The sequence below is a fragment of the Lepisma saccharinum genome, chromosome 15 (genome assembly GCF_977018435.1).
Source record: "Lepisma saccharinum chromosome 15, izLepSacc3.1, whole genome shotgun sequence".
Taxonomy (NCBI): Eukaryota; Metazoa; Arthropoda; class Insecta; order Zygentoma; family Lepismatidae; genus Lepisma; species Lepisma saccharinum.
Genome location: NC_139243.1, coordinates 8444132 through 8470618, shown reverse-complemented (window position 1 = coordinate 8470618; position 26487 = coordinate 8444132). Strand labels below are relative to the sequence as shown.

The window sequence follows — 26487 nt, the reverse complement described above, 5'->3', positions numbered from 1 at the left end:
TTGGTCTGCAGAGTCACAGCCACAAAATAAACACCTTGTCTGTCACCATACTTGCTCCATTTTTCACACATATGATACCAATCACAACAGAAAATAGTTGCAGTATCGTTTCTTCACTTTTGTCCTATTCCCCCCATCAGTAGCAACAGATACAAAAATTTGCTCACATATCTGTAGCGTAAAATATATTTGGATGCTTAATACAATTTCTGTTACTTTTATTTTTACCTCTGTAAGACAGGTTTCATGACTGAGCATCTTAACCTACAATAAGCAGATGATATCACATTTTATCATGCTCATTATATACCTTCTGATGATATCCATTAACTTCACAGACTGCATGTTATTTTATTAAGGATCCTAGAAACACAATATACCTACGAATGGTCCTTATTCCTGGAGCGCTGTCTTTTCTTTCGGCTTCCTTACCTTTTAAATTAAGCCTCAAATCTGCTCAACAAATTCTCTTTCTCCACGATATATTGACTGATACTGTTCTCATAAAATGGCAGTTTCATGAATCACACAGATGTTACCTTACACTTAAATGACAGTTTTTCTTTTCGTGCCTCCTCAAGAGAAAAATTGCAGACCCATTCTACAATATGTATCTTAAGAACACTAGTCAAATATTTTTATGGCAATGTTCTACCGCACAGGAACTTACACTGGTAACTATTCACCTTGAAACAACCAGTCATACCTCAAATGCAGTCCATTGTTACTTGCAACACAGGGAAAGAAATAATGAAATTACTAGAATTATTAGTACTCCTACTTGTAATGAGTGTCTACGCAAAGAAGGTGACACTTATGTTGGTCATATCTTCTATAATTGATTTGGTGCTTTAAGTCCACTTTATGCACAATAAGGATAATTGGGAGTGGACCTACAGTTTAAAGTGGGATACAAACCACTATGTGCCTCCACCAGGTATTGAACCCGGGACCCCTTGATTAGAAGGCGACGACGATATATCTTCTATAACTAATGAGGCATATTTAAGATGCTAAATTCAGTTACTGAATACACAAAAATATACTTTTGCAGTATATGTTGAATGTACAAATGTCTTCATAATAAAACATAATTGCACAATACATATATGATGAATTACTATAATTTAGGGATGGGACCAATTAATCGGTACTCTATCGGTATCGGCCAATATGGGCATATCGGTGTATCGGTTTATCGGTAAAATTACCAATTATTTTACCGATCCAATATATCGATAAATATCTGATAATTTAGTGCAAAATTCTGCCATTTTGTTGTAATTTTTATGGATAATCTCCATACCCTACTTTCTAAAAAAGTAAATGTCTAAATATGCAATTTCTTCTTCACTGCAGTCAACACAAAACACACATTTATTAAGGAGGTCAATGAACCTTTGAGGTTCTTCAAGGACAATTTCTAATTTTATATCGGATCGGTAGAATATCGGTTATTGGTATCGGTAAATTTTATATCGGTACTTTATCGGTATTGGCCAAAACTTCATATCGGCCCATCCCTACTATATTTAAAAACAAGTATTCGATGTGTTACCACATTTTGCAATGTGATGGAATACGTTCGGTGGAAATATGATAACTGTTTCTACACTTATACTTTCAACATGTGCACACAAACAGAACAAGACATAAGGTCAGGATCCTTGAGCAAATACTAAAATGCATGCGCATGATCCTTCTCAAATCTACACTAAGAATGACAAATAGAAATATATATTGCAAAAAAAATATAAATCTTGATTCGATTTTTGTTACTGAGTGTCGCTTTTCTGCCACTTTTGGCTAATCATAATGATGAAGATGAATGATGATGGAACTAATGAAGGGACATTCACAAACAACACCCATGCCCTGGCCAGAATTCGAAGCCGTCGTAGTGTGCTGTGCTAAAAAATATGAATTTGTATTACAAAGAATTGTTGACCAACTGACATTTGTCTACAGGGAGTTTTAACTCAAATTCAGCAAATAACTCACAATTCTTGCTAACAAAGCGGAGCACAGACCATCAAGATAAAAATGTATTTTATCGTAACATACAATACAAAGTATTGCTGCAGTTCTCTTTATGCATGACAAATTTTTGAAAAAATATTGAAAATTAGGTTTTAGAAAATATAAACCATCTTCCCTTTTGTGGCAAGTAACGTTGACTGCACGCCTGCTTCTGGCAAATACCAAGTTCAGCAATTGCTAGGTTTATCACCACCTGTACTATCGGAAAGCTTACGTGCTACATTACTTACTGTGCAAGACCAGCGGCAGCATGCTCAACAGCAGATTTTGGATGAATCTGCTAAACAGCATACCGTTCTCTGGTTCTTCAAACAACAACGGTGTTCCTCCAGCCCACGTGCTTCCTCCTCTGATCTTTCAAACGAAATCTACTTACACTGCATGAGGATGCCTTGCATGCGCTGCTTCATGAGGTCCTTGGCTCGCTGCAGCTCCTCCTCGTACTGGCCCTTCTCGTTCATCAGCCTCCGCACGTGGGAGTTGGTGGACTGGATCATGGAGTAGAACTGGTTGGCATTGCGCTTGCTGCAGTCGCCACGCTCTAGCCACGTGATCACCACCTGCACGGCCTTTATGAAGGAATCGTCACCTGAAAAGGAAAAGGATATGCCAATATTAAAGCTAACATGATAACATTTCCGATGCTACTTTGAACCGATACCCATGACACCGATATCAATAACGTGGTTTGAAATTTGTAATAATTAAATGTTCCTCAAAATAATGATTAATATTAGTTTCAATTTACAGAGAATTTTGTTTCAAAATACTGTATTTACGCATGTACAAAAAATTACATCTCTTATATAATGCACAATACAATCCAGTTTCAAGAAAAGGCTTTCTTAGTTGTAGGTCGTAAAGCTGTTGCTATGCTGATCAAGAGTGAATGACATCATATCTATTCAATGAGTCACCTGTTGCTATCCTCTTGTGTAAACAGTAGGTCACCAACCCAAGCCACCTCTCCCTCCATTGTGTTTAGCATCCCAAAGCTTAAACTCCTTAACCACCTTATTTATTCTGTAATAGTAAAAAACGAGATCAAAATTACGTTATGGATTTGCAGTGCTCAGGAAGTTATTTTCTATGATTTCTCGCAAAACAAATACTGCTGATATGCATCCCATGTCACAGAAGGTGCATGCTCGAATTCCGCCAGAGTTGCACTGCTTTTCTTGGCATCGCAGAACATTACATTACAAAGTGAAAAATCGTGTGAAATGGCCTTCAAACTTTTATACGTGGTTTTGCTCATTCCTTCTTTACTTTTCTAAAAGAACTTGAAAATATATACTTTTTCATTCAGTGACTAATGTAACATTTATATGAGGCACATTCAGGACCTTCCAAATAGCAGTTAGCAGCACAAGATTTCTTCCATTACGGAATTTACACACTCCATGTATGTCATATTATTTGGCCAGTAATACATTTTAATTTTTATTATCTTTTTCCTTATGTTTTCTTTCATCCAAAGTACCATAAAAATCAGAACGTTTCTTCATTTTGTGTTTCACGTTAGTGTCATTATCTTGAATGGAATACTGTTTCCATATTCAGAAACTGCAGGATTTAAGTTTTACAACAATATACCGGGTGTCCACAAAATCCCTATACAACTTCAAAAATTCACTACAAATTCAAATGATGAGATATTTTAATGATTTTTTTTTATTGTACTCGTTTACTATTAAAGTTTGTACTAATAGTCAATTTGTGTATTTCAGGTAACATTGTGAAGAAAAAGAAGTCTTCAAAAGAAAAATGGCTACTCCGCAAGAAAAGGCACAATGTGTGGCATGGTTCACTGAAACAAAATCTGACACTCAGACTCAGCGAAGCTTCAGGACGGTATTGGAAACAACGACCAGCACGTCCATCAATTCGTGAATGACACAGGAAATTCATAGAGACCGGTACAATTATGGATAAAGCAAGAAGTGGAAGAAAACTAGTATCATAGGAAGACATCGAACGTGTAAGACAAGCCTTTTTTTCATTCTCCAAAGAAATCCATTCGCACTGCTGCCAGCCAGTTACAGCTACCACGATCAACAGTGCACAAGGGCCTACACCACAACCTGCGATTGATTGCATATAAAGTGCAACTGTTGCGTGCCATCGAGCCCAATGATAAACCGAAACGCAAAACGTTTGCAGTGGACATGCTTCATCGAATATCGGAGGATGCAATGTTCCTCAACCGAGTGTGTTTTACTGATGAGGCAACATTTCATGTTTCCGGAAAACTGAACACGTACGTACAATGCGAGAATCTGGAGCTCAGAAAACCCCATATGACAATGGACCTCAAAAGAGACAGTCCAAAGGTGAATGTGTGGACTGATATTCAATCGAATCATTGGTCCAATTTTCTTTGCGGAGAAAACAATTACTGCAAATGTTTACCTTGACCTTTTGACTGAATATGTGACACCACAACTGGTTGACCTTCAACCAACCATTCTCTACCAACAGGATGGTGCACCACCACATTGGGGATTAAATGTTCGTGACTTCCTGGACCAAACATTTCGCGGTAGGTGGATTGGACGGGATGGTCCTATTCCCTGGCCACCTCATTCACCAGACATAACGCCCCTATATTTCTTTCTATGGGGCTACGTTAAAGACACTGTGTATCGAACACATGTACGGAACATTACTGATCTCAAACAAAGGATCACTGATGCCATTGGCACCAATGATGAGGCTATGCTAGAGCGGACATGATGCGAAATCAATTTTCGCCTTGATGTCCTTCGTGCAACCAATGGTGCCCATATTGAGATTTATTAAGTTATGAAAAAAACTTCAATATATACTGCTACTATGTGACAAATTTCATTTAATTATCTCTTCATGTGTGTTTGGAATAAAAGCTTGAAATTGTAAAGAGACTTTATGGACACCCTGCATAACATGATGGGGTTGCGTAAGCATGAAAAATCAATGTAAGTGTCCCGAAATTATGGAACGACCCTATACGGTTTCATGTTGGTTGTCCGAATTATTCCGTGCATAATACGCACCACAGTTTTTGGGGACAAAAATTTTGGAAAAAACTGCACATTATACATGAGTAAATATGGTATTCAAATATTGCATCAGAGTATTAAAATACATGTTATGTTTTGGCATGCAAAACTGGTGCAAAGTAAAAAGAAACTTTGAACTTTGCATAACTTCCATGATAATTACGACTCCTCAAAAGTGTCAGGTGACATTCTTATGGACCTGTGAAGGACAAAGATGACTGAAAAGTAGGGATAGGACAGATTAATCAGTACTCTATCGGTATCAGCCGATATAAGCATGTTGGTGTATCAGTTCATCAGTAAAATTACAGATTATTTTACTAATCTTAAATATCTTATAAATTAGTGCAAAATTCTGCCATTTTCTTAAAATTTTTATCGATAATCTCGATGTGCAACTTTTTTTTTTTTTAAGAAGTAAATGTCTAATATGAAATTTCCTTTGTACTGCAGTCACCTGGAAACAAACGTTTATTAAAGAGGTCAATGAACTACCAAGGTATTTTAATGATCATTTGGAATTTTATATTGGATCAGTAGAATATCAGTTACCCGTATCGGTAAATTTTATATTGGTACTTTATCGATATTGGCCCATCCCTATCGAAATAAAATTGGCCGAGTCTGCTGCCATGCACGTGTCAGTAGTAAGAATAAGCGTCAAATTTGCTCCTGCCACGTAATTAGTCTGCTAAAAGGATGTTACAAATCATAAGAACAGATGAAGACGAGTAAAATGCAAGTTTATGATTAATGCGAATGAATATACAGGTAATTTAGAACCTTTTTCTTTAGAAAACATTTAGCGATATTGTTTTAATGCTAACGGAACCTAACCTAACTACGAGAGCATTTAGGTTTATTAGTAGAATGCTAAGGGATCTAAGCTTTAAACATATATGTGAAAGTAATCGCTACGACTTCACAGTATGTGTTACAGACGTAATTGCATACATAGCATGATGAAATCACGATAAAACAAAGACCAAGTTTGCTGCCACGCGCCCCTCTTTTGAGGTTCCAGCAGAAAAAGAACGTGGCAGCAGACACTACCAAATAAATTTAAATTGAATGTATAATACACGAAAATTTAAAATTCACGATCATAAAATTGGGCTTCCATTGTAAATATGTCTTTTTCATTAAGTAAATGCCCAAACATAGTGTTTCTTTTTTCAAAGCAGTCCCCTGCTTACCTGCATTGATTAAGGAGCTTAATGTACCATGTTCTTCAAAGGACATATGCAAATTTTGCACTGGACCAGTATTTCACATCCGTCCATCTATGATAAAAACATTCTTGTACAGAATATGTTCCATTATGCTGGAGGAAAGAGGGGAATTTTTTCTCATTTCCAAAAAAAAAATCATGTTTTACAGGATTTCCAGGTCAGCTGGTTGACTGATTTATTTTACTTCGCATTTCTGCCACTTTTGGCTAATCGTTAAGATGAGGATGAGTGAAGATATGATGAACGGGCACTCACAAAGAACACCCAAGTCCACGTTCAGCTTCGAATCTGCGATCCTTGGCAACGTAGAACTCTGTGCTAACCACTCCACCATGGGGGCTGGCACTGTGTCAACTGGAACCATGACCTAACATTCTCACAACTATGTACTGAGGCACAATGAACCACTACCAACCAAGCAGTAACAACTTAGAATATAAAACAGTTCAACACAGACCGTACTGATCAATCAGTGCACCTGAAGACAATGGACCTGAGATATGAACAGCCTTAGCCGTTACCTTTGATCTTCTCTGCAATTGCTTGAGCCTCGTGGTCAGTGTAATGGACCACGGGCGGAGGCGATGGGGGGCGAAGCCTCTCCTGCTCCAGCCTTTCCCTGTGCCTCTGTTCCCTCTGCAGCTGCCTCTGCCGGCACTCCCACTCGTACAGGTCGTCCCGTGCTTGAGCATAGTCAACATGTAGTCTTCCTGTGTTGGGGGCATCCGTATGGCTTCCCAGTCTAATTCTGTACCCTGGAAATCAACATAATGGTAATATAGAGCCACATGTTTAGGGTGAATAAAAGATCGAGATCAGTACAAAAACTCGGCACATTTCAGGATCAAAAGCAGTATATAAAATGGCATTTTGGTGTCAAAATGGTGAATTGATCCTAAATTTGATTTTAAAAACTACACTTATCGCACAAAATATATTTGATTTAGATTTGATTTGCTTTATTTTACTTCGCTTTTTGTGCCACTTTTGGCTAATTTCCGAAGATGGGAATGAGGGATGATATGATGAAATTGATGAATGGACACTCAGAAACATCCATGCCCAGGCCAGGATTCGAACCTGGGACCCCGAGCATCGTAGCGCGAGAACAAAATAAAGATTTTTCCTTCTAAGAGTACATTTATGCCAGAGTATTAAGTTTGTTCCTGTGTAAAGGAGTCCATTTTTGCATCTCAAACAATTACAGCAGAATTAATCAATTTTACATGCTTTGCATAACTCACATGATAACAGAGATTTCAGAAAGTGTCATGTTAGTAAATACACAATATACATTTTGTGTTTAAGGGTTTATTTTGAGTCTTGCAGTTCATTTTGCATTTTTTCATGACAAAATATGGTAGCAATTCTGTCTAACAACGTGAAAAATAAACATGCAAAACAGTTTGGTGCTCTATAAAAAAATCTTACCTGATAGATAAATGGCAGTGTCTACGAAGCTCTCAAGTTCGAAACGAATGTGGCAGAAGTTCTTCTTACTCATACGGATGGTTGTTATTTCGCCACACCTTTCAAACACCTCCCTTATTATTTCCTCTGCAAAAGAAGGGAATACATTAAAACATAATATCATATGAAATAAAAAAAACAAAAAAAAAACAAATCAATAGAAACCGTTTTTGCGGATCTTGGTTTTCAATGTTATTTCCCCCAAACAATTGAAAATATTCCTTTCGGCTTGTGGTTATATCTTGTTAGAATACATATTTTTGATTAACAGTAATTTTGTATTTAACGGGGAAAAAAGGGTTGTTTCACGTCTGATTTTCAAAAACTTTCCTACCAGGTACATAATTTTAGAAACAAGATTCATACAGTCATCATAATTGGCCACATCACACACAGAAGATTTCCTTTCCGAAAGCTCAGACACTTTTGCCGTTCAGACAACCATGTGGCAGGATGCTACATGTAATTGGGTTCACAGTACAATCATCTTTCCACACAGTAATCGAATCGGAGCTATCCAAGCAGAAAGCACTTCCAAGTAATATGGTTGATTGATTTGGTTTATATTACTTCACTTTTCTTCCACCTTAGGCTAATCAAGAAGATGAGGATGAGTAATACTATGATGAAACTGATGAAGGGACATTCACAAAGAACAACCAGACCCAGGCTGGGATTTGAACCTGGGACCTCTGGCATCGTAGCACACTACACCATGGAGATCGGCTCCAAGTAATATGGCCCTATTATGTTATTCAGCTAGATAGTTATCAAGTATTATTCAATACGGAACTTCACTTGTTGGACATTAACAATACTTTAACATCATTTAGTTAAAAATACAGGATGATTCATTTGAGATGTAAGAAAAGTAAACTGTTATATACAAGAGGTTAATGTGAGCAGTATGTTGTAATATAAGCAGAAAGGATAAAGTTCCCAGCGAGTGGAGGTTCACACACTTCAGCCACGCTGCAACACCACACAAATGCATCATATGGTATGCAAAATTTTCGAGTGTTACAAGTCATGATGAGTGGTAATGTGCTGGGACACGAAACTTATGACTCCCCTACACATGCTTTTACAATTAACAGGTAATTAATTTGAAATATTTTCTGTATATAATGGATTACTTTTCCGACATCTCAAATGGACCACCCTGTACAATAGCATCTTATATTTACAATGCATATCTATAGACTGAAGAAAGTGAAAAAATACTGTGTATCTAAACACAATATGACTCAAAGATAGAACATAATCACAGTTATAGCAAAAATTAACGAAGTTATAGCGAATATTTTATTTATACACACCAAATATGTTGGTCGTAGAGTGTTTACCTGTGATGTTTTCTGGCAGCCCTCCGACAAACACCGTTCGACATCCAGGAGGTCTTTCCCTTGTGGTGGGTGGAGGAGCATTTGGGTTCGGAGGAAACAAAGTACAGCTTTTGCAGTGGATTATTTCCTTCACTAATGAACCGGTAGGCACCATTGCTCCATCAGCTACCATGCTTCCCATCATTCCAAACTGTGTATCAAAAGAAATACAAAACCCTTAAAAACTGGCACTACTTCACTTGTTAAAATTAAAACAATGCATTTAGTGAGGAAAATTAAAACTGACAGCAATTAAGAATCACAAAAATGAGATGAGAAAAGTTACTGAATGTGTTCAAGGTACCATCTAACAACACAAGGCTAGAACTTTACTTGAAGTGGCCTTATATACAGTCAACGGCAAAGATAATTGTAGGCAAATTGTTAACAGCTAATATCACTACTTTTTTATTCTACATCCTGTGTTGTTTTAAGGAATGAAACTATGTTGGTTCGAAGCAGGCATTGTTCTCTGCTTATTGGCATCTTTATTTCAATCCATTGTCATCACATTGTGTAATTCAGACCGAATGAAAATGGCCTACTGTTTCTTTTGCCGTTGGGTGTACCACTATATCCTAAGTAACAGGTGATATGCCATGTAGATTTGCACTGTGGGAGGTGTAAATACCAAGCGTAACATACGTAACTGAAAATTTTCCTTCATTGTGCACATATAATTTATTTATTTTATTTATTTTTTCCAAGTTTCAGATACAGCACTTTTAAGGCCATTTTACACTGAAAACTCTAACAAATAAACAAGAACAAGTCAAGATGGTTTAAGGTAAAAGCAAGAAAGGTTAAATATAAACATAAGGCATAAACAAGGAAACAAACAAAGATTTACATTCATTTTTAGGGAAGATCGGAAAATACTTTCAGGGGCAAAAATGTCTATTGGTATGTAATGCATACGTGAATTTATCCTTGAACAGTAAAAGAATAATGTTGCAATATGAAGATGATAATCACCTGAATACATCAGAAACTGCAGTTAAATTGAAACTAGGGCTGAGTCGATACCAATACTGATATATCGGAAAGTATCGATTGGAATTTATTGAGCAATACCAGCCGATACATTTGGTCTTTCATGGGGTTCACGAAAATGACTTTCGCGAAGTCTAATTGTACTGAAAATTATGCAAAATTCGAAGTTTCGTTTCATTTTGCACCAGTTTTGTATGACCTCATGACATTATTTTAATATTCTGATGTAATTGTTGAATATTTTAAAGCAAAACTCTTAGTAAATTGATGCATGTAATTTGGATAGAATAATTGCACACTAACATAAATCATTATTCAAGTATCACCATCAGTATGGGTGCCAGCCCACCCCTAATTTAAATGCATATGCAACACATCAAATCTTATTTTGAGGAACTGAAAATGGGTTCATTAGATATGGAAAAAAGTAACTTGCAGAAAATTGATCTGCATTTAGTCTTGATATATCTCATATGTGCATTTTGCAACACATATCTCACAGCTCTTAATTTTGATGTACATGGACAACTTCAACTCCCACACCAAGTTACATTACTTAATTGAGTTGTTGCTTTAAGTACACTTTATGCACAGATAGAATAATCAGGACAGGACCACTGTGCAGTGTGCCTCCACTGGGTATCAAACCCGGGACCCCTTGATTAGAAGGTGACAGCGTTACCACTATGCCATCAGGGAGACAAAAGTTATATTATCGGACCACAACAAGCCAATTGAGCCCACACCCCCAATTGCAGAGTGGTTCAGATCCCGCTTTAAACTAGATCTAATTGTGATTAGGCTAAAAACAAAGTTTATACGGTTAATTGATTGATTGAATTAGTGTTTAAAGTCCACTTTATCCACAGTAAGGCTAATTGGGACTGGACCTACAGTTTAAAGTGGGATCCGAACTACTATGTGCCTCCAGTTTATAAGGTAAAGAAAACAAGACTCCACCGTTACTTTCAACGGTTAATGCAAATTCTGCACACACAAGGGTTGTATTATTTCATCAATTCAGTTTTATCATTCTCTCCACACCACCAACCTTGTAAACTTTCACTTGCACATGTTCGCTTATTCCCATTTCACAACTACACAACAAACTGCTGAATGGACAAATTACCTGTCCCATTCCCATTAGGCTTGGATCTCCCATCACTGTCCCAGGGAGCATTCCCATCATGGTGTAGCCCATCCCCATCATTCCACCCCACATGTTGGTGGTTGCGGCAGTTGTGGATCCGATGGCTCCAGCCGGAGGGACTGCAGGGGCCGATGAGGACTGTGGCGGAAGAGTTGGTCCGTTGCTGTTGGGGGACAGCGACTGGGATTTGCTCCTCTCCTCCTTCCTATCCCTCCTGTCCCGGTCGTTCCTGTCCCTATCTCTGTCACGACGATCACGTCCCATGTCATCATCGCGAGCAGTTCGTTTGTCTTCTGCATCCAGTTTAACTAAATCAAGAAGCAATTGAACATAAGAATGTAATAATGCATTAAAAAATCAATGTGTTATTAATGAGGCAGATTAAGAATAGGTAAGGTAAAAAAGGTAAAATTCCCCATGCCATGAAAGCACATTTAGGGGGCGTGGGGGTAGGGCCCCTCACATTCTCGATCTCTGCCATTTTTGAAGTGATGTGATCAGCACCATGCTTCCACCACCTTTACCCCCCAGGGTTGCCCCTAAGGCTGGTTGAGCTCCAGAGCCGCTTTATGCGAGGACAAGGCCTGAAAAATTCCAACCTTAGAACACCCACCCCCGGAAAAACCCAGGTCAGTGATATCAGTACAATTACCAATAATTTTACCGATCCAAAATATCTATAAATATCCTACAATTTAGTGCAATATTGTGTCATTTTGCTATAATTTGTATTTCTTTTTTTTTTTAAGTAAATGTCCAAATATGCAGGTTCTTTTACATTGCTAAAGTTTGGTTTATCCGATAACGTACATTTATTATAGTTAATGAACCCTTTGATTTGATTCTTGTTTATATCAGATCGGTTATCAGTACCAGCTTAAATTCCATATTGGTCCATTCTTAATATAAAGGAATGATTCATATACTGCAGTTTTGTAAAGTCAACCTCTACATGTGTACTAAGGCTACATTCACTGCAGTCACCTGGTTAAAAAACCCACACATAAAACTGAGTATATTACCTGCGACTGGCATTGGAGGCTTGTTCTTATTTAAGTTGAACTCTAAAGGTGCATCGTTTGTTGCAGGGTTCACAAGACTCGACTGTGGCGGTCCCTGAGCCCCTGGTGGTGTTGGCTGTGGAGGTATTGGTCCAGCTCCTGGAATTATAGGTGGCACCACTGTGTGGGGAGGAATAGGAGGCCCCTGTGGCCCTAAAGGAGTTGGCATACTAACAGGAGGTCCAGGTGGGCCCAAGCCTAAAAGGAAGAGTTATGAATTTCATTTGTTGCTAAAGGTTTTACATCTAGCAATGATTTTTAGTAAAATGTACAGGGAAAATTACCCAGGGTGGCTACAAACAAGCAGAAATGAAATTCCCTGACTTTTCCAGGTTTTCCAGGACAAAATTTACATTTTTCCCTGACAATTACAAACTAAACTAAATCGATGTTTTTGCAAATGGAAATAATAAACTCATACAGATCCACGTATGGATTTGTTAAGTGTCAATATTATCTTCTATTAAATTGACTTTATTTCTCTTATTCTCTATGATTTGAATTCAAACTGCAAAATAGTGAATTTGGAAAATTATTACAATTCACAAGCTAAGGAAGGATTATGGAGTTTTGTCATATGCAGTAAGTTTAAAATAAAATTAACTAACTAACTAACTAACTCTCTAGCCTTCTTAAACCCGAAGGTTCATGGCTGCAGCAACACAGGCCTTCCATGTTTCCCTATTTTGAGCAAGTTCTATATACTCTTTTCCATCCCTACCGATTTCCCTTAGGTCCATCTCAACGTTGTCCCTCCATCTTCGTCTTGGCCTTCCTACAGGTCTCTTACCATCAGGTTTCCCAACAAGAATCCTGTAAACTCCTCGTTCCTCTCCCATTCGTGCCACATGGCCTGCCCACCTAAGTCTTCTTGATTTAATTATTCTAATAATATCTGGACATGAATACAAATTATGTAGTTCTAAATTATGTAACCTTCTCCACTCACCTGTCTCCTCATCCCTTTTAGGTCCAAATATTTTCCTAAGGATCTTATTTTCAAATACTCTCAATTTATGTTCCTCTTTCAATGTAAGGGACCAAGTTTCACATGCATATAATACTACAGGCAAAATTACTGTTTTGTATATTTTAACTTTCAGTTTCTTAGATATTAAACGAGAAGACAAAAGTTTATGAAGAGAGAAGTAACATGCATTTCCTGAATTAAGCCTACTTTTTATTTCCTCTTTAATATAATTTTCATTTGTTAATATTACTCCTAAGTATTTGAATTTGGAAACTGGTTCAAACGAGTTGTTATCAATAATTAGATTTTGATTATTACCTAACACTTGGTTTCGGCCTGTAAGCATATATTTAGTTTTCTCTTTGTTAACTTCCAAACCTATCTCTTTAGCAGTTTTGAAAAATATTTTAGCATTATTCTTAATTGTATTCACATCATCCCCCAGTAAGTCTACATCATCTGCATATGCTAACAACTGAGTCACACCATTTAATTTTAGTCCTTCTTTAGTTTCTTTTACCTTCCTAACAGCATATTCTAAGGCAAAATTAAAGAGCAATGGAGATAATGCATCTCCTTGTTTTAACCCATCATGAATTGTAAATTTGTCAGACATATTAATACCCACACGAATTTTACTTTCTGTTTCACTGGTGCATACTTTTATCATACTAACAAGCTTCTTAGGTATTCCAAACTCAACTAATATATTATATAGTTTATCTCTTTTGACTGAATCATATGCTTTTTTGAAATCAATGAATAGCTGATGGACATTTTGATTATATTCCCACTTTTTTTCAAGTGTCTGTCTGATGTGAAAAATTTGATCTGTAGTTGATCTGTTACGTTTAAATCCACTTTGATAATCACCTAAAATTTCATTAGCATATGGGGTTAGTCTTGTTAAAAGAATGTTAGATAATATTTTATATGTTGTTGAGAGTAGAGAAATTCCACGGTAATTATTGCAGTTCATTTTATCACCTTTTTTAAACACAGGAACAATTATGGATTCTTTCCACTGTTGAGGGATTTCTTCTTTATTCCATATTAAACAGATTAATTTATGAATTTGATACATTAATGAATTTCCACCATATTTAATTAACTCAGCTGGTATTAAATCAATGCCAGGTGCTTTGTTATTCTTTAGCCTTTTAATAGCATCTTTAACTTCAGTCAAGTTGGGTTCTGGAACTAAAGGTTCTGCTGTGTGTACTTCATTCACTTCTGATTTATCTCCTACATGGACATTTAAAAGGTCATTAAAGTAGTTCTTCCATCTATTTAGAATATCACTTGAGTCAGCTAGAAAATCACCGTCTTTATCTTTTATCAAGTTTACTTTAGGTTGCCACCCCTTTCTAAATTCATTTACACCTTTATATAAATCTCTGATATTTTTATTTTTGCTGTTTGTTTCAATTTCGTTAATTTTGGTTTTCAAGTAATCTCTTTTTTTACTTCTAAACGTGCGGTTAACTTCTCGCTTTATTCTATTATAATTGTTTAGATTTGTATCATCAGAGTTATTTAACCACCTAAGTCTAGCCTGATTTCTTATTTCTATTAGATTATGACATTCATTATCAAACCATGGCTTACTTTTTCTCGGTTTATGGTATCCTATACTTTCTTTAGCTGCTGATTCTATTGCATTACGTATGTGCTCCCAATTCTTATTTACGTCTGTTTCATTTATATTTTCATCATCATTTAAATCCTGCAAAACATCAAATCTATTTGACAGTTTAATTTGGTAATCTTTCTTAATTCTTTCATCAGTAAACTTTCCTGTATCAAATTTTAGAACTTTTAGATTTTGTTGCTTATGATTTATCACTGAGAGTCTTTCTCTTAATTTAGCAATTACTAAATAATGGTCACTAGCACAGTCAGCACCTCTATGTGTACGAACGTCAATTATACTAGTATGCCTTCTCTTATCAATGAGAATATGATCTATCTGATTGTGAGTTTTACCATCTGGAGAAGACCAGGTATATTTATGGATATCTTTATGTTTAAAAGTGGTACTTTTCACAATTAAATTCTTTGAGGTTGCAAAAGTAATCAATCTTATACCATTATCATTACTTAATTCATGAAGACTTTCTTTACCAATCGTGGGTTTAAATGTCTCTTCTTTGCCAATTTGTGCATTACAGTCACCTAACAGAATTTTCATATCATACTGAGAAATACTTGATTATTTTTAAAGTTACGACTAACTGAGATAAGAGTGAAGAGTGATTGATTAAGAAATACAATTTGAAATTTATCAGTATCCTTATACATTCTCGGTATTATATGTTGATATTTCTACTGAGGTTTGGAACCCTCTGCATGCAAAAACTATGAGTGTGGACTCATTTTTCAATGCATAAAGCTACATCTCTCTTCTCTGTAAAGCAAACAACTTAACTCTTGCATATAAGTGAAACAATTGAATCGAACAAAATAAAGTGTCATATTTCCTTACATTATCGATGGGATTTCTGCTTCAGTACAGTATATCCAAGTGAAGTACTGTGAAACTGACAACATGCAGTTATACCATTAATGCTGACGGAAAGGGTATGTACGTATTAGAAATCTAACGCAAGGAATTTATAGAATTGCACTGTATAGGTACCTGATTTAGCTAACAACGCATTAAAACAGGAACACTCTAATAATAAAAGCTTCTGAAAGTTCATATACGAGGGGCATCCTGAAAAAAGCTCCAATGGTGCCTATACGCAGCACTAGTGGTCGTATTAAGTTTTTGGGAATAACACTAGATCAAAAATCAACGTGGGAAGAACAAATTAACAACATCTGCAGTAAACTATCATCTAATCTATACCTGCTAAAACAAATGGCTTAATATAATTTAACAGAAATTAACAAATGCATATATTATGGACTAATTTACCCCTATGTTGAATATGGCATAATAGCTTGGGGTGGATCATTTTATAATAATACTGTCAGAATACTGAGACTTCAAAAGAGAGCACTTAGAATAATGTACAAACTAGGCTGTAGGGAATCTTGCAAAGAGTTATTCAGGGAAAAACAAATAATGACAATATACTCCCTATACATCTATAAGGCTATAACGTCTGTTCTAAATACTGGAAGCATGACTAAAAATAACCAATTACACAACCACAATACAAGGGGGAAAGATAATTATTACCAGAACCAACACAGACTCAATATCTCAAAACAATCACCAATGAATGCCGGGAAAATATTCTACAACCAGCTGCCTCATGACATAAAACTGATATCTCCAAAACATAAAGAAATACATTTTGACAGAGACAGCTCTCTACAGTATCAGAGAATTCATGGAACAAGACAATACAAGGCCAATGTACTAAAAAATATGTATTTTAATTGTATTCTTATTTCAATCATGCAACGCATTGTAGTGTAATGAAGTGTATTTTTTAATTTTTACTTTGGTGTAGTGATGTAATGTACAACACAATGTTTCTTCTTTTTTGTTATGATGTACTTAACTAATTATTATTCCATTATGTATCTTGACGTTTTCCATGCCCTTTTAATCAAGGGTCAACAGAAGAAAAATAAAATTCAAATTCATATATCCCGTTTGGTTGGATTCTTCTTGATATCTAAGAATAGTGCAATGTCATTGTAAACGTATGTTAACTTGTGCGAAACCAGTAATACGTCAGGATGATGAAAGAAAACCTTCGTAAGCACTGCTACATTAAATAAGGTGAAGTGAGCCAGAAGAGTAATAAAATTCCAGCACCATATTTGCAGTCTAAAGCTCTTCTTGTTTATGCATGCGATTTTTGTTGGATGTTGCAGTCCATGAAATTTCTGTTGCATGTTGTAGTGAGATACTTTGTCAGGTGGCGATATTCGACAAAAATCGTATGTATCAATGGAACATATTTGTTTCCATGTTCCTTCAGTTTGCCCAACAAAATGCCTTACTACGACGTCCGACAACTATCGGACGGCGCCACCCACTCCCATCCCCTCCATCTGTTGACAAGTCCCCTTACTACTCCCATACGGACAAGAAAAAAATGATAATTCAATGCATTTCTCTCGTAATATTTAGAGGCTTAACCTTTACTTTTCCGATGATACCATATGGTATCATCAGAGTAAGGTCGTACTCGCCCGATGATACCATATGGTATCATGGTGCTGATTACAAAATGAATGTGCTTTTTGGACCTTCATACTCTTATGTTTGGGTGGAAACTCTGACACAGGTCTGGACCAAGCCTGGGAAATTCATATTGATGACCAACCTCGCCCCCTCTACACAACATATCCATGCCACATTTCCGAACAGTGTTTCACATTTTTATTCATTATTCAACTTGTATGGCACCCAGGAACATGAAACATGTTTCAATTTCTTTGGAAACGTCCATTATTTGAAGAGAATACTAAGGTTTGCGCATTCTCCCCAAAATAACGGGAGAAGAGGAGATAAACTCCAGATTTTTATGTTTTTTTTCATTGAAATTCGGTGGTCGCGTCCCCAAACTCCCCTTCCTCAGTTCGGTGTTCTGAATTGTACACGGTTGCATGCTATAATGTTTTAGATGCAAAACAAAAGTTATTCGAATTAGATTGCTCCCATAGCGCCCGAGTTATAACAATTTTCCTCCAAAAATGCAAATGGCCTATTTTTCGTAAAAAAAATATAAAGAAAATCACATTTTGACTTATTATTCAACTTGTATGGCATCCAAGAACATGAAACATTTTCATTCTCTTGAGAAGTGTCCATTCTTTGAAAAGAATACTTAAGATCGCTCCTTCTCCCTAAAATAGCGGGAGAAGAGGGGGCAAACTCCAGATTTTTGTTGTTGTTTTTTCATTGAAATTCGGGGGTCGTGCCCCCAAGCGCCCCTTCCTCGGTCCGGCATTCTGAATTGTACACGGTTGCATGCTCTGATGTTTTAGCTAAAAGCAAACCTTATCCAAAGTAGATTGCTCCCATAGTGCCCGAGTTATAACAATTTTCCTCCAAAAAAGCAAATTACCTATTTCTCTATTATTCAACTTTTATGGCACCCAAGGACATGAAACATGTTTCATTCTCTTGAGAAATGTCCATTCTTTGAAAAGAATGTAGCAAACTCCAGATTTTTGTTTTTTTCCATTGAAATTCGGGGGTCGCACCCCAAAATCCCCCCCCCCCCCTCTGCCATGATGTTTTAGCTGCAAAACAAAAGTTATCCGAAGTAGGTTGCTCCCATAGTCCCAGAGTTATAACAATTTTCGTCAAAAGAGTGTTCGAAGTCAATGAAGACGAAATTCCCTGACTTTTTTTGACACCTCAAATTCCCTGACTTTTCCCGGTTTTCCAGGTCTGTCGCCACCCTGTTACCTTTAAGAAAAAAAGTGTTCTTTTATTATTATTATTAACGATGCAAAAGTTTTTCGTCCAATTTCCAAATTCTGGGTGCAATACTCTTTATTGTACATGTATCTGTTCTACGCTATATGATTTGGATCCATATAAATACAGTAAAACCTCATTAATCCAGACCCCGATAAGCCAGGCTTTGCTTAATCCGGACAGGTAAAAGGCAAAAAGAAATGTGTGATGCAGAGCCAGGTCCGTCAGGCACATCATCATAATATGGGTATCGCGTATGTACGTACTGCTTTACATTTTACTGTACCGTATAGTGTATTTAGGCCTACGCCCTTTAACACATTGGGGTCTCACGACGGGCATAGCCCGCACTGCACTTAAAGTCAATGTGGACGAACAACGGGCATAGCCCGTCTTGCGGTATGGAATCGCTTTGCCGATTGAACGACGGGCTATGCTCATACTTCGTCTCTTGCGCGTGTGCATTCAAGCCCTTCTGTTGAAATTCCGAGTGCTAGGTGACTCATGTCCTATTTTTATCTCACACCTGTGACTGTTTGTTGTCGGGTTGATATACTGTGCATTGTTTAGAATGGCGTCGTTAGATCCAGACTGCATAGAGGATTCCGCCTCAGAGTTTGAAGTTAGGGACGATTTTGATGATGCAGATGAATTTGAAGATTTGGAAGGTAGGTTATATTCGTAATAATTATTGTCGACAATATAAACAGTGTTGCAAACTGTAGTATTTTATGAATGAAGTGAGAAGAGGTAATTTTTTTGGGTCTATTCATCTTGCCTCTTGCTTGATTCTCCTACATGCACTGACATATTTTTAGTTTTTCCATTTATTATTTTGTATAGTGTATGTCAAATGAATTTTTTTTTATTTAGTTTATTTGTTTATTTTACAGATGACGCAGAACCAACTGATGCATCGTCCGGTCCTGTCCTGCAGCCACTTTTTTATACAAAAGATAATTACTTGTAATTTGTAATTATTTTTTGTTATGTGCACATAAGAAGTATTCTTATGCAAGATTCAAAAGATGTATTGATAGTTTATTTAGTTAATTATAGAAATTTCCAGATTACGAACTTAAAATATCTCTATATTAACATTTGTTACAATGTTGTACTTTTTTCCTTCACAAAACATTGCTGAACAAAATATTAAAAAATGTCTGAAAATGAAAAGTAAATTTAACAAATTTTTGTTCATTAAAAAGAGGAAGTTTTGTAGATTTAAGAAATATGTGGTACATAAAAACAAATTAACAATATTTTTTCTATGATTTTTTTTAAAAACAACCAAAAACTGCAGACCAGAGGTAAAAATGCTGTATTATGAGGCCAGACCCGAATGTGTTAAATACACCATAATAAACGTGTTTTGTTGCTATAAACTGAGTTTTAATGCACTTTCTACTGTTCCTTTAGGTTATTTCAGTTAATCCAGACTTTCGTTAAACCGGTCAATTTATTCCCCCATTAGTCCAGATTAACGAAGTTTTACTGTATAATATATATATATACATAATACACTCAAAGCAAGCGGTCACTTGTTTACTATTGTGTAGAATGTGGTTTAATTCAACTATAGGATTTACAATTTGAACCAAATCACACTATTTTTGGTAATTTACGTTACATGTTGTCCAATATAGGTTCTTTTTTGCGTTGGGTCTCAGATCTGTACGTTAAGTTCAGTTTCTCTATTTAAAATTAGTATCTACTTTCATTATTTAAATAGTTAATAAACACTACAGCTCATATTGTAAAATTACTTCAATGGATAAGTTAACGTGGTTGCCCAAGTTAGGCAAAGAAGTTTGTCCCTTTCCACAATATTTTCATCCAGCTAAAAAACCTTCAAAATTTAGAAATACAATTCTACTAAAATACACAAGCTAAACCAATTGCATACAAAACACCCTGTGCGATTCATTACATTGTTAGATATCTTCTACCCCTTGCAGAATACACATTTCCACATGTCAAAAATTCCTGGGAATGACTTCTAAACATACATCTTTTAAGAAAAAGCTGTGTCATGTATTGACGATGGATGGAAAACTTATTAAGAGTGACAGGAACACACCAAACAGCAATGTGGTAAATTTTTTTAATAATATACAGGGTTATTCAAAAATACTCCCTTCTCCTTTCCAAAAGTGTTGCACTGCATGCTTCTGGCAGCGAAGTGTGGAACCAGCTTGGACTATTTCAATAAAAACTTGTGAACATCAGGCACAGGTGTACACCCAGTGGCGTGCCCAGGATTTTTGAAAGGGAGGGGTTATGTACACTTTCTCTGGTAGTCATTCTTCATTTCGCCCTCTTTTTCTACCTTTGACATTTTCTTTTAGGAATAGTGGCTCAAAGGGGGAGGTTATAACCCCCACCAACCCTTGGGCACGCCACTGTGTACACCCATATAATGACTGTGTGTTCCATATGTTCCCCGCAATAAAATCACAAAACCGGAGAGTTCTTTTTGAATAACCCTGTATAACTGCCACAAGAATAATGTGTTAAAATTGACAATTTCTAATCTTCTCATGTGTACGTGATTCTAGAACTGAATAATATCAAAGGCTCAGTCTTTAATTATGTACTGTCATGGTACATTTGATAACGTGATTTAATTCAGTGGGTTCAGAATTAAAGATGGCAAAGCTTTGTTTAACAGTTCAGCAAAGTAATCTTAACAATGTACACAGCCCATAAATTAGTTCACTGATTTAAAAGTATTAAAGTAGCATTACTGAGGACATAATTATGATTTAATTAGAGATTATCCCATCAAACATCACACCTAGTAATGGTTCTGAATATTTAATGATTTTTGCAAATTTTATAGGAGTATTAGGAAGTGCTTCAGAATACTGGAAATATTGGGGAAGTTAAGTTCCAAGCTTGAAAAACTAATTAGCACATTTAAATGCTTCACTAAGAATTATTTACTGGAGAAATTGTGATTTGAAAAGTACCTTACATTAGTATCAGAGCTTTGCCACAAGCGCACATTCTTCACTACGGCCATCTCATACACATAGTTCTGGCAAATTGTCGTGAGGGTTGAAGGGAGTTTCCTGCTTAAGACTGATAGTTCATGATCTGGCATAGGAAGCATTAGATACATTATTTTAATGCTTAGACACCTAAACCTGACCTGCCTAACAACAAAAGCATTTAGGGACCCCAGGAACAAAAAGTAGATGTCAGCAGCAGATAACAGTAAACAAATGGCTGCTTGCAAACAAAGAATCACACATGAGCAAAGAAAAGGAAAAAATTGTTCTCCATAAAGCATGTATTAGGTATGCTCAAATGAAAATGAGACCTTTGCTGTAGTGCCGTTGTATCTAATCAAAGAAGGTAAATAGATGCCGATAGATAGCACTGTGTTTGTCCCAGTTTGCAGGTGTAGAGAACGGCTCTGCCTGCTGTTTCCTCAGCTGGCGAGAGTTGTTTTGCGCAGACGGGTGCATTATGGATTCCTCCAGATCAGCTCAGAGAGCTGTAAACAAATTTCTTCACGCAGAAGGTGAGCATGCTTCACAAATTTATCGCAGAATGAAGGACCTCTACTCATCGACTTGCTGGAACGGGGTGAAACAGTGAACAGTGAACTCTGAACGGTACTGCTTAAACAGACTATCAAAAACAAGCGCAGAGGTAAGCTCTCGAAGAGGATAGTGCTGCTCCAGGACAACACTTGGCCACTGTGGCCAAGAAGACCCTCGATCTGCTGAGAACATTTCAATGGGAAGTCCTCACACATCCTCCGTACAGCCCCGATATTTTCCCATGTGACTCCCATATCTTCGGCCCCTTAAAACAATCACTGAAAGGTCAACGGTTCACTTGTGACAAGGAAGTGCAGAACACCGTGGAAAACTGGATCCGTAAGCAACCCAGAAGTTTCTACACTGAAGCCATCCACTCCCTTCCTACGCGCTGGGATCAGTGCATCAATATCAATGGCAATTATGTGTAGGTATCATGTTACACATTAACTGTAATTCACATATTATGTAATACAAATATTCTGTAATATTCTTCAGATATAACTGAAATCTCCTTTTCATTTAAGTAATCACTAAGCCTCTGTAAAGCAACTAAACCCTGTAAAAATGGTTGTGTACCATGATTAGTTCAGAATTAAAGAATCAGAACTTGGGTCTCATGCCATGTTCCACGTTTGGGCCCACGTTCCTTTAGTTTTATTGCGATTTCATCATGCATGCAATTTTTACATGGCTCGGTAAATGTTTACTATCCTTCGGACACCTATAACTTCTGAGTTTCGTCAATTTTTGACATTTGTACTTACCTATCTGCTTCGCGGATCATTTTTTAACATATATTCACGTTTTTTTGATCAATTTTTTTTTTTTAAAAAAAAAAAGTGTTTTTGTAACTGAAGATGTACGTTTCCGCAAATGGTTCGTGGGGCTATGCGAGAATGGTGTGTGGGGCTACGCATATTTTTTTCGAAACCAATTTTTAACTATTGTAACCTATTGTGAACCTACCTAACCTAACCTTACCGGAAATGGTTCGTGGGGCTATGTATGAATGGTTCATGGGGCTATGCGTCAATGGTTGAATTTCCGCTATGAAACATTCCCACATCACACAAAACACTTTCCAGATGTTAGACAATACTACAGGAACTTATTACGGTAAGTAGTTTCTTCTGTAGAAATGAAGAAATCTGTCCAAAGGATAGTAAACTAGTACCTTTCATTCCTTAAAACAACACAGGATGTAGAATAAAAAGTAATGAAAATAGTGATGACAATTTGCCTACCATTATCTTTGCTGTTGACTGTACAGGGCCTAAATGGAAGATGGACTATTTTTCATGAATCGCTACCGTTATCATACACATCACATAAAATCATTCAATGTTATATATCCACTGTATTAAATGCATCATCTAGTTTTTTAGTAGGGATTTACAGCATAAATACAACACTGAAGTACAGTTAATTTATTTGGCAGATGAACAATAAATTCAAATTGCCTAAAGTGTAACCTTCCAAATACAGGGTCTTTACACAAATTGGCTTCCTGGTTATACGATGATATAACTTTTTAATGAATTTGTTCATGGATATGTAGCTTGTAACGATTGTTTTCAGTACCTGTCCAAACTTCATAAAAAAAATTGGTACTGGTGTTCTATGTGACTTCCAGTGGCAACATGGCACATATCCCATATGTAATCAATTTCAGCCCAGGCAATGACTAATATGTCCCTGTTGACCTGCATAATTGCATCTGCAATTCTCATTTTCAATTCTATGATCCATGATAGGAGAGGAATGTAGGTTATATCTTTCACAATGTAACGGTTCTGAATGTTTTATGATTTCTCCTAGCACAAAGACTAATTATCGTAGAATTTTGGAAATCATTGTCACACGAAATTTTAACCGAATGAAACTATGTTGGTTCGAAACAGGTATTGCCCTCTGCTTATTGACGTATTTATTTCAATTTATTGTTATCATGTTGTGTAATACAGACCGGATGAAAATGGTGGTGGACAATTTGCCTACTGTTTCATTTGCCGTTGGGTGTACATAATTCTAAGTTATTGTGGTGTTGCTAGGTTATTAATTTTATACACGTTTCTTGCACTGAAAATTCGCAAATTAATTAAGTTCTGGTTCTGTTTGGACCTGAAATATTACTACAGCACGTCATTGCATTTTTGTCGGTAATGGTTCAGATTGTTTATGATTTTTGTTCAAATTCTCCAACCAGGAAGACTAATTATCGTAGAATTTTGGTAATCATTATCACAAGAAATTTGAACCTCCCTTACAGTAACGAGCACAGTTTGGATTTTTTTAAAGTTATTTTTGTTGAAAAAACAACTTAAAAATTACCTTACACAAACATGTGCGCTACCCATGGACAACGTATTTTCCGTTGACAAGTGACTAAGTATCGTAGACTAGTGGGAATTAATGTATAAGTAAATCGGAACCTTAGTAGAATGAATTTAGGGACTTTATTTTAATGCTAAGAGAACCAAACCTTGCATGCCTAACCTTTTCTTTTAATGCTAAGAGAACCAAACCTGGCCTGCCTAACCTAACTACAAAGGCATATATTGAACAAAATCTTACGTAATATTTAAAACTCCACAGCATGTGTTAACAGAAGTAAATCGAAATCGAACCACGTTAAAGTTGCATTCGTAGCATGATGAAATCAAAATAAAACAAAAGGAACTTGGGCCTTTTTGTCCGCCAAGGAGCTCAATCACAGATAACTTTATTTACACCCACGTAAATACTCACTAGGTTGTGGACCAAGAACACCCATTGGCACTGGTCCCATTACAGCAGGTGGGGGTGGTGGAGGATCTGAAACACGTGAGAAACATGAGAATGGCATCTTCTGAAAAATAACACGAAAAAAAATTGATTAGCGATTATGACAATTCGGTTACTATGTAGACTACATACATCTGATTTACGCTCATGAAAAATTAAAATATATTCCATTATAACGTTCACTAAACATGTACAAATAACATTTTTTTGCCAATATATTCAATACTAGTTTTCACAGCAAGGGAAGATGATGCTAGACAGAATTTCTGCCCGGTTATTTCAAGGTTTGTTCATGCTTCGAGGAAGTTTTTAATCATGCAATTTCTAAATACATATATAAAGACGTATTGTTTGAACAAATTGATGCTTATTTTAGAACTTACTCATTGCATGTCCAGGAACAGCACCTAAAATATTTCGGCTATGTGCTATACGCTGGCCATACACCGGGTTATCGATCCGATTCGTCGGTCACCTTCAACCGGAAATGGCAAACATTGACGTCATACCACTGTACACAAACTCTGATACCTGACATTTATTTGCCGCTGTTAACTGTTAAATTCAATTTAATTAAATTCACTTTTAAAAATTAGATCTCACCAATATAAGCTGTAACAATAAAAACTATTCGAGGGCAATAAATACTCGTTTGATTATGGTACTCGAAAAACAATGCACTAAAAAAAATAATAATTGGATAGTTAGATACAGTACACGGATTTTCAAAGAAAGTGCTTTAATATCTGAAAGGAAATACACTCTTTTGAAATTGTTTCTTTACAATTCAATAACTAGTATCATTAGGAACATAAAATCTTACCCAGATTCTGTATAACCAATGACAACAATAAATTAAATGAAACTGAAAGAGAAACATGCCAGTTTTTGTACAACTTTTCTATTCGTACACTTAATAATATACGTACGTAATTTATCTACTTCTACGACCTTTTTATGGTCTCTAATTTTGAATCATATGCCGTTAAGCTACTTGTAGATTATGTGACGGCGACGAATAAAGATAAGATGTTTGAAATGTTGGTCGGAAACGGAAATTCTAAACTAAATAAATGATGATAACAAAAAATTTCAAAATGTGAATTATTACAAGGAATTTGCGTCCATAGATTCGTATTTCCTGTGTAGGTGACTGATGTCATTTCTCAACGTGAATAATTACATTTATTGCATTTCTATTAGGGCTACTTTTGGTAAGGATGCGTATAGTCTTTTAAAATGTGTGTATTAATAATAAAAAAACAGAAATAGTGCCTATGTTGCAACGAGAATAAACGATGGATGAGCAGATAAAGTTGGTAAAGGCAGACGCAGAAAGGAATACACATGTTGAGGTCCCAACCCGGATCGTAGGCGATAAGCGTGTGGCGATCACACAGCGCACAAAGCAACCA

At 36.3% G+C, this 26487-nt stretch overlaps 1 protein-coding gene across 3 annotated transcripts in view; it reads right to left on the bottom strand.

Moving 5' to 3' along the window:
* The window catches only part of LOC145999560 (ecto-NOX disulfide-thiol exchanger 2-like), a 59027-nt gene extending 33485 nt beyond the window's left edge, over positions 1-25542 (bottom strand). Inside the window, exons 1-8 of one of the 3 annotated variants that reach the window (XM_083136567.1) lie at positions 25456-25542; positions 25037-25136; positions 12334-12570; positions 11291-11619; positions 9130-9319; positions 7745-7870; positions 6835-7068; positions 2417-2629 (exon numbers count right to left, since the gene is read on the bottom strand). In XM_083136567.1, the coding sequence (XP_082992693.1) occupies positions 2417-2629; positions 6835-7068; positions 7745-7870; positions 9130-9319; positions 11291-11619; positions 12334-12570; positions 25037-25133 (1426 nt within the window). In that variant the 5' untranslated portion in view covers positions 25134-25136; positions 25456-25542. The remainder of the gene's footprint in view (positions 1-2416; positions 2630-6834; positions 7069-7744; positions 7871-9129; positions 9320-11290; positions 11620-12333; positions 12571-25036; positions 25137-25455) is intronic. The other 2 variants (XM_083136568.1, XM_083136570.1) reach the window with 2 other exon arrangements.
* Positions 25543-26487: the final 945 nt, after the last annotated feature.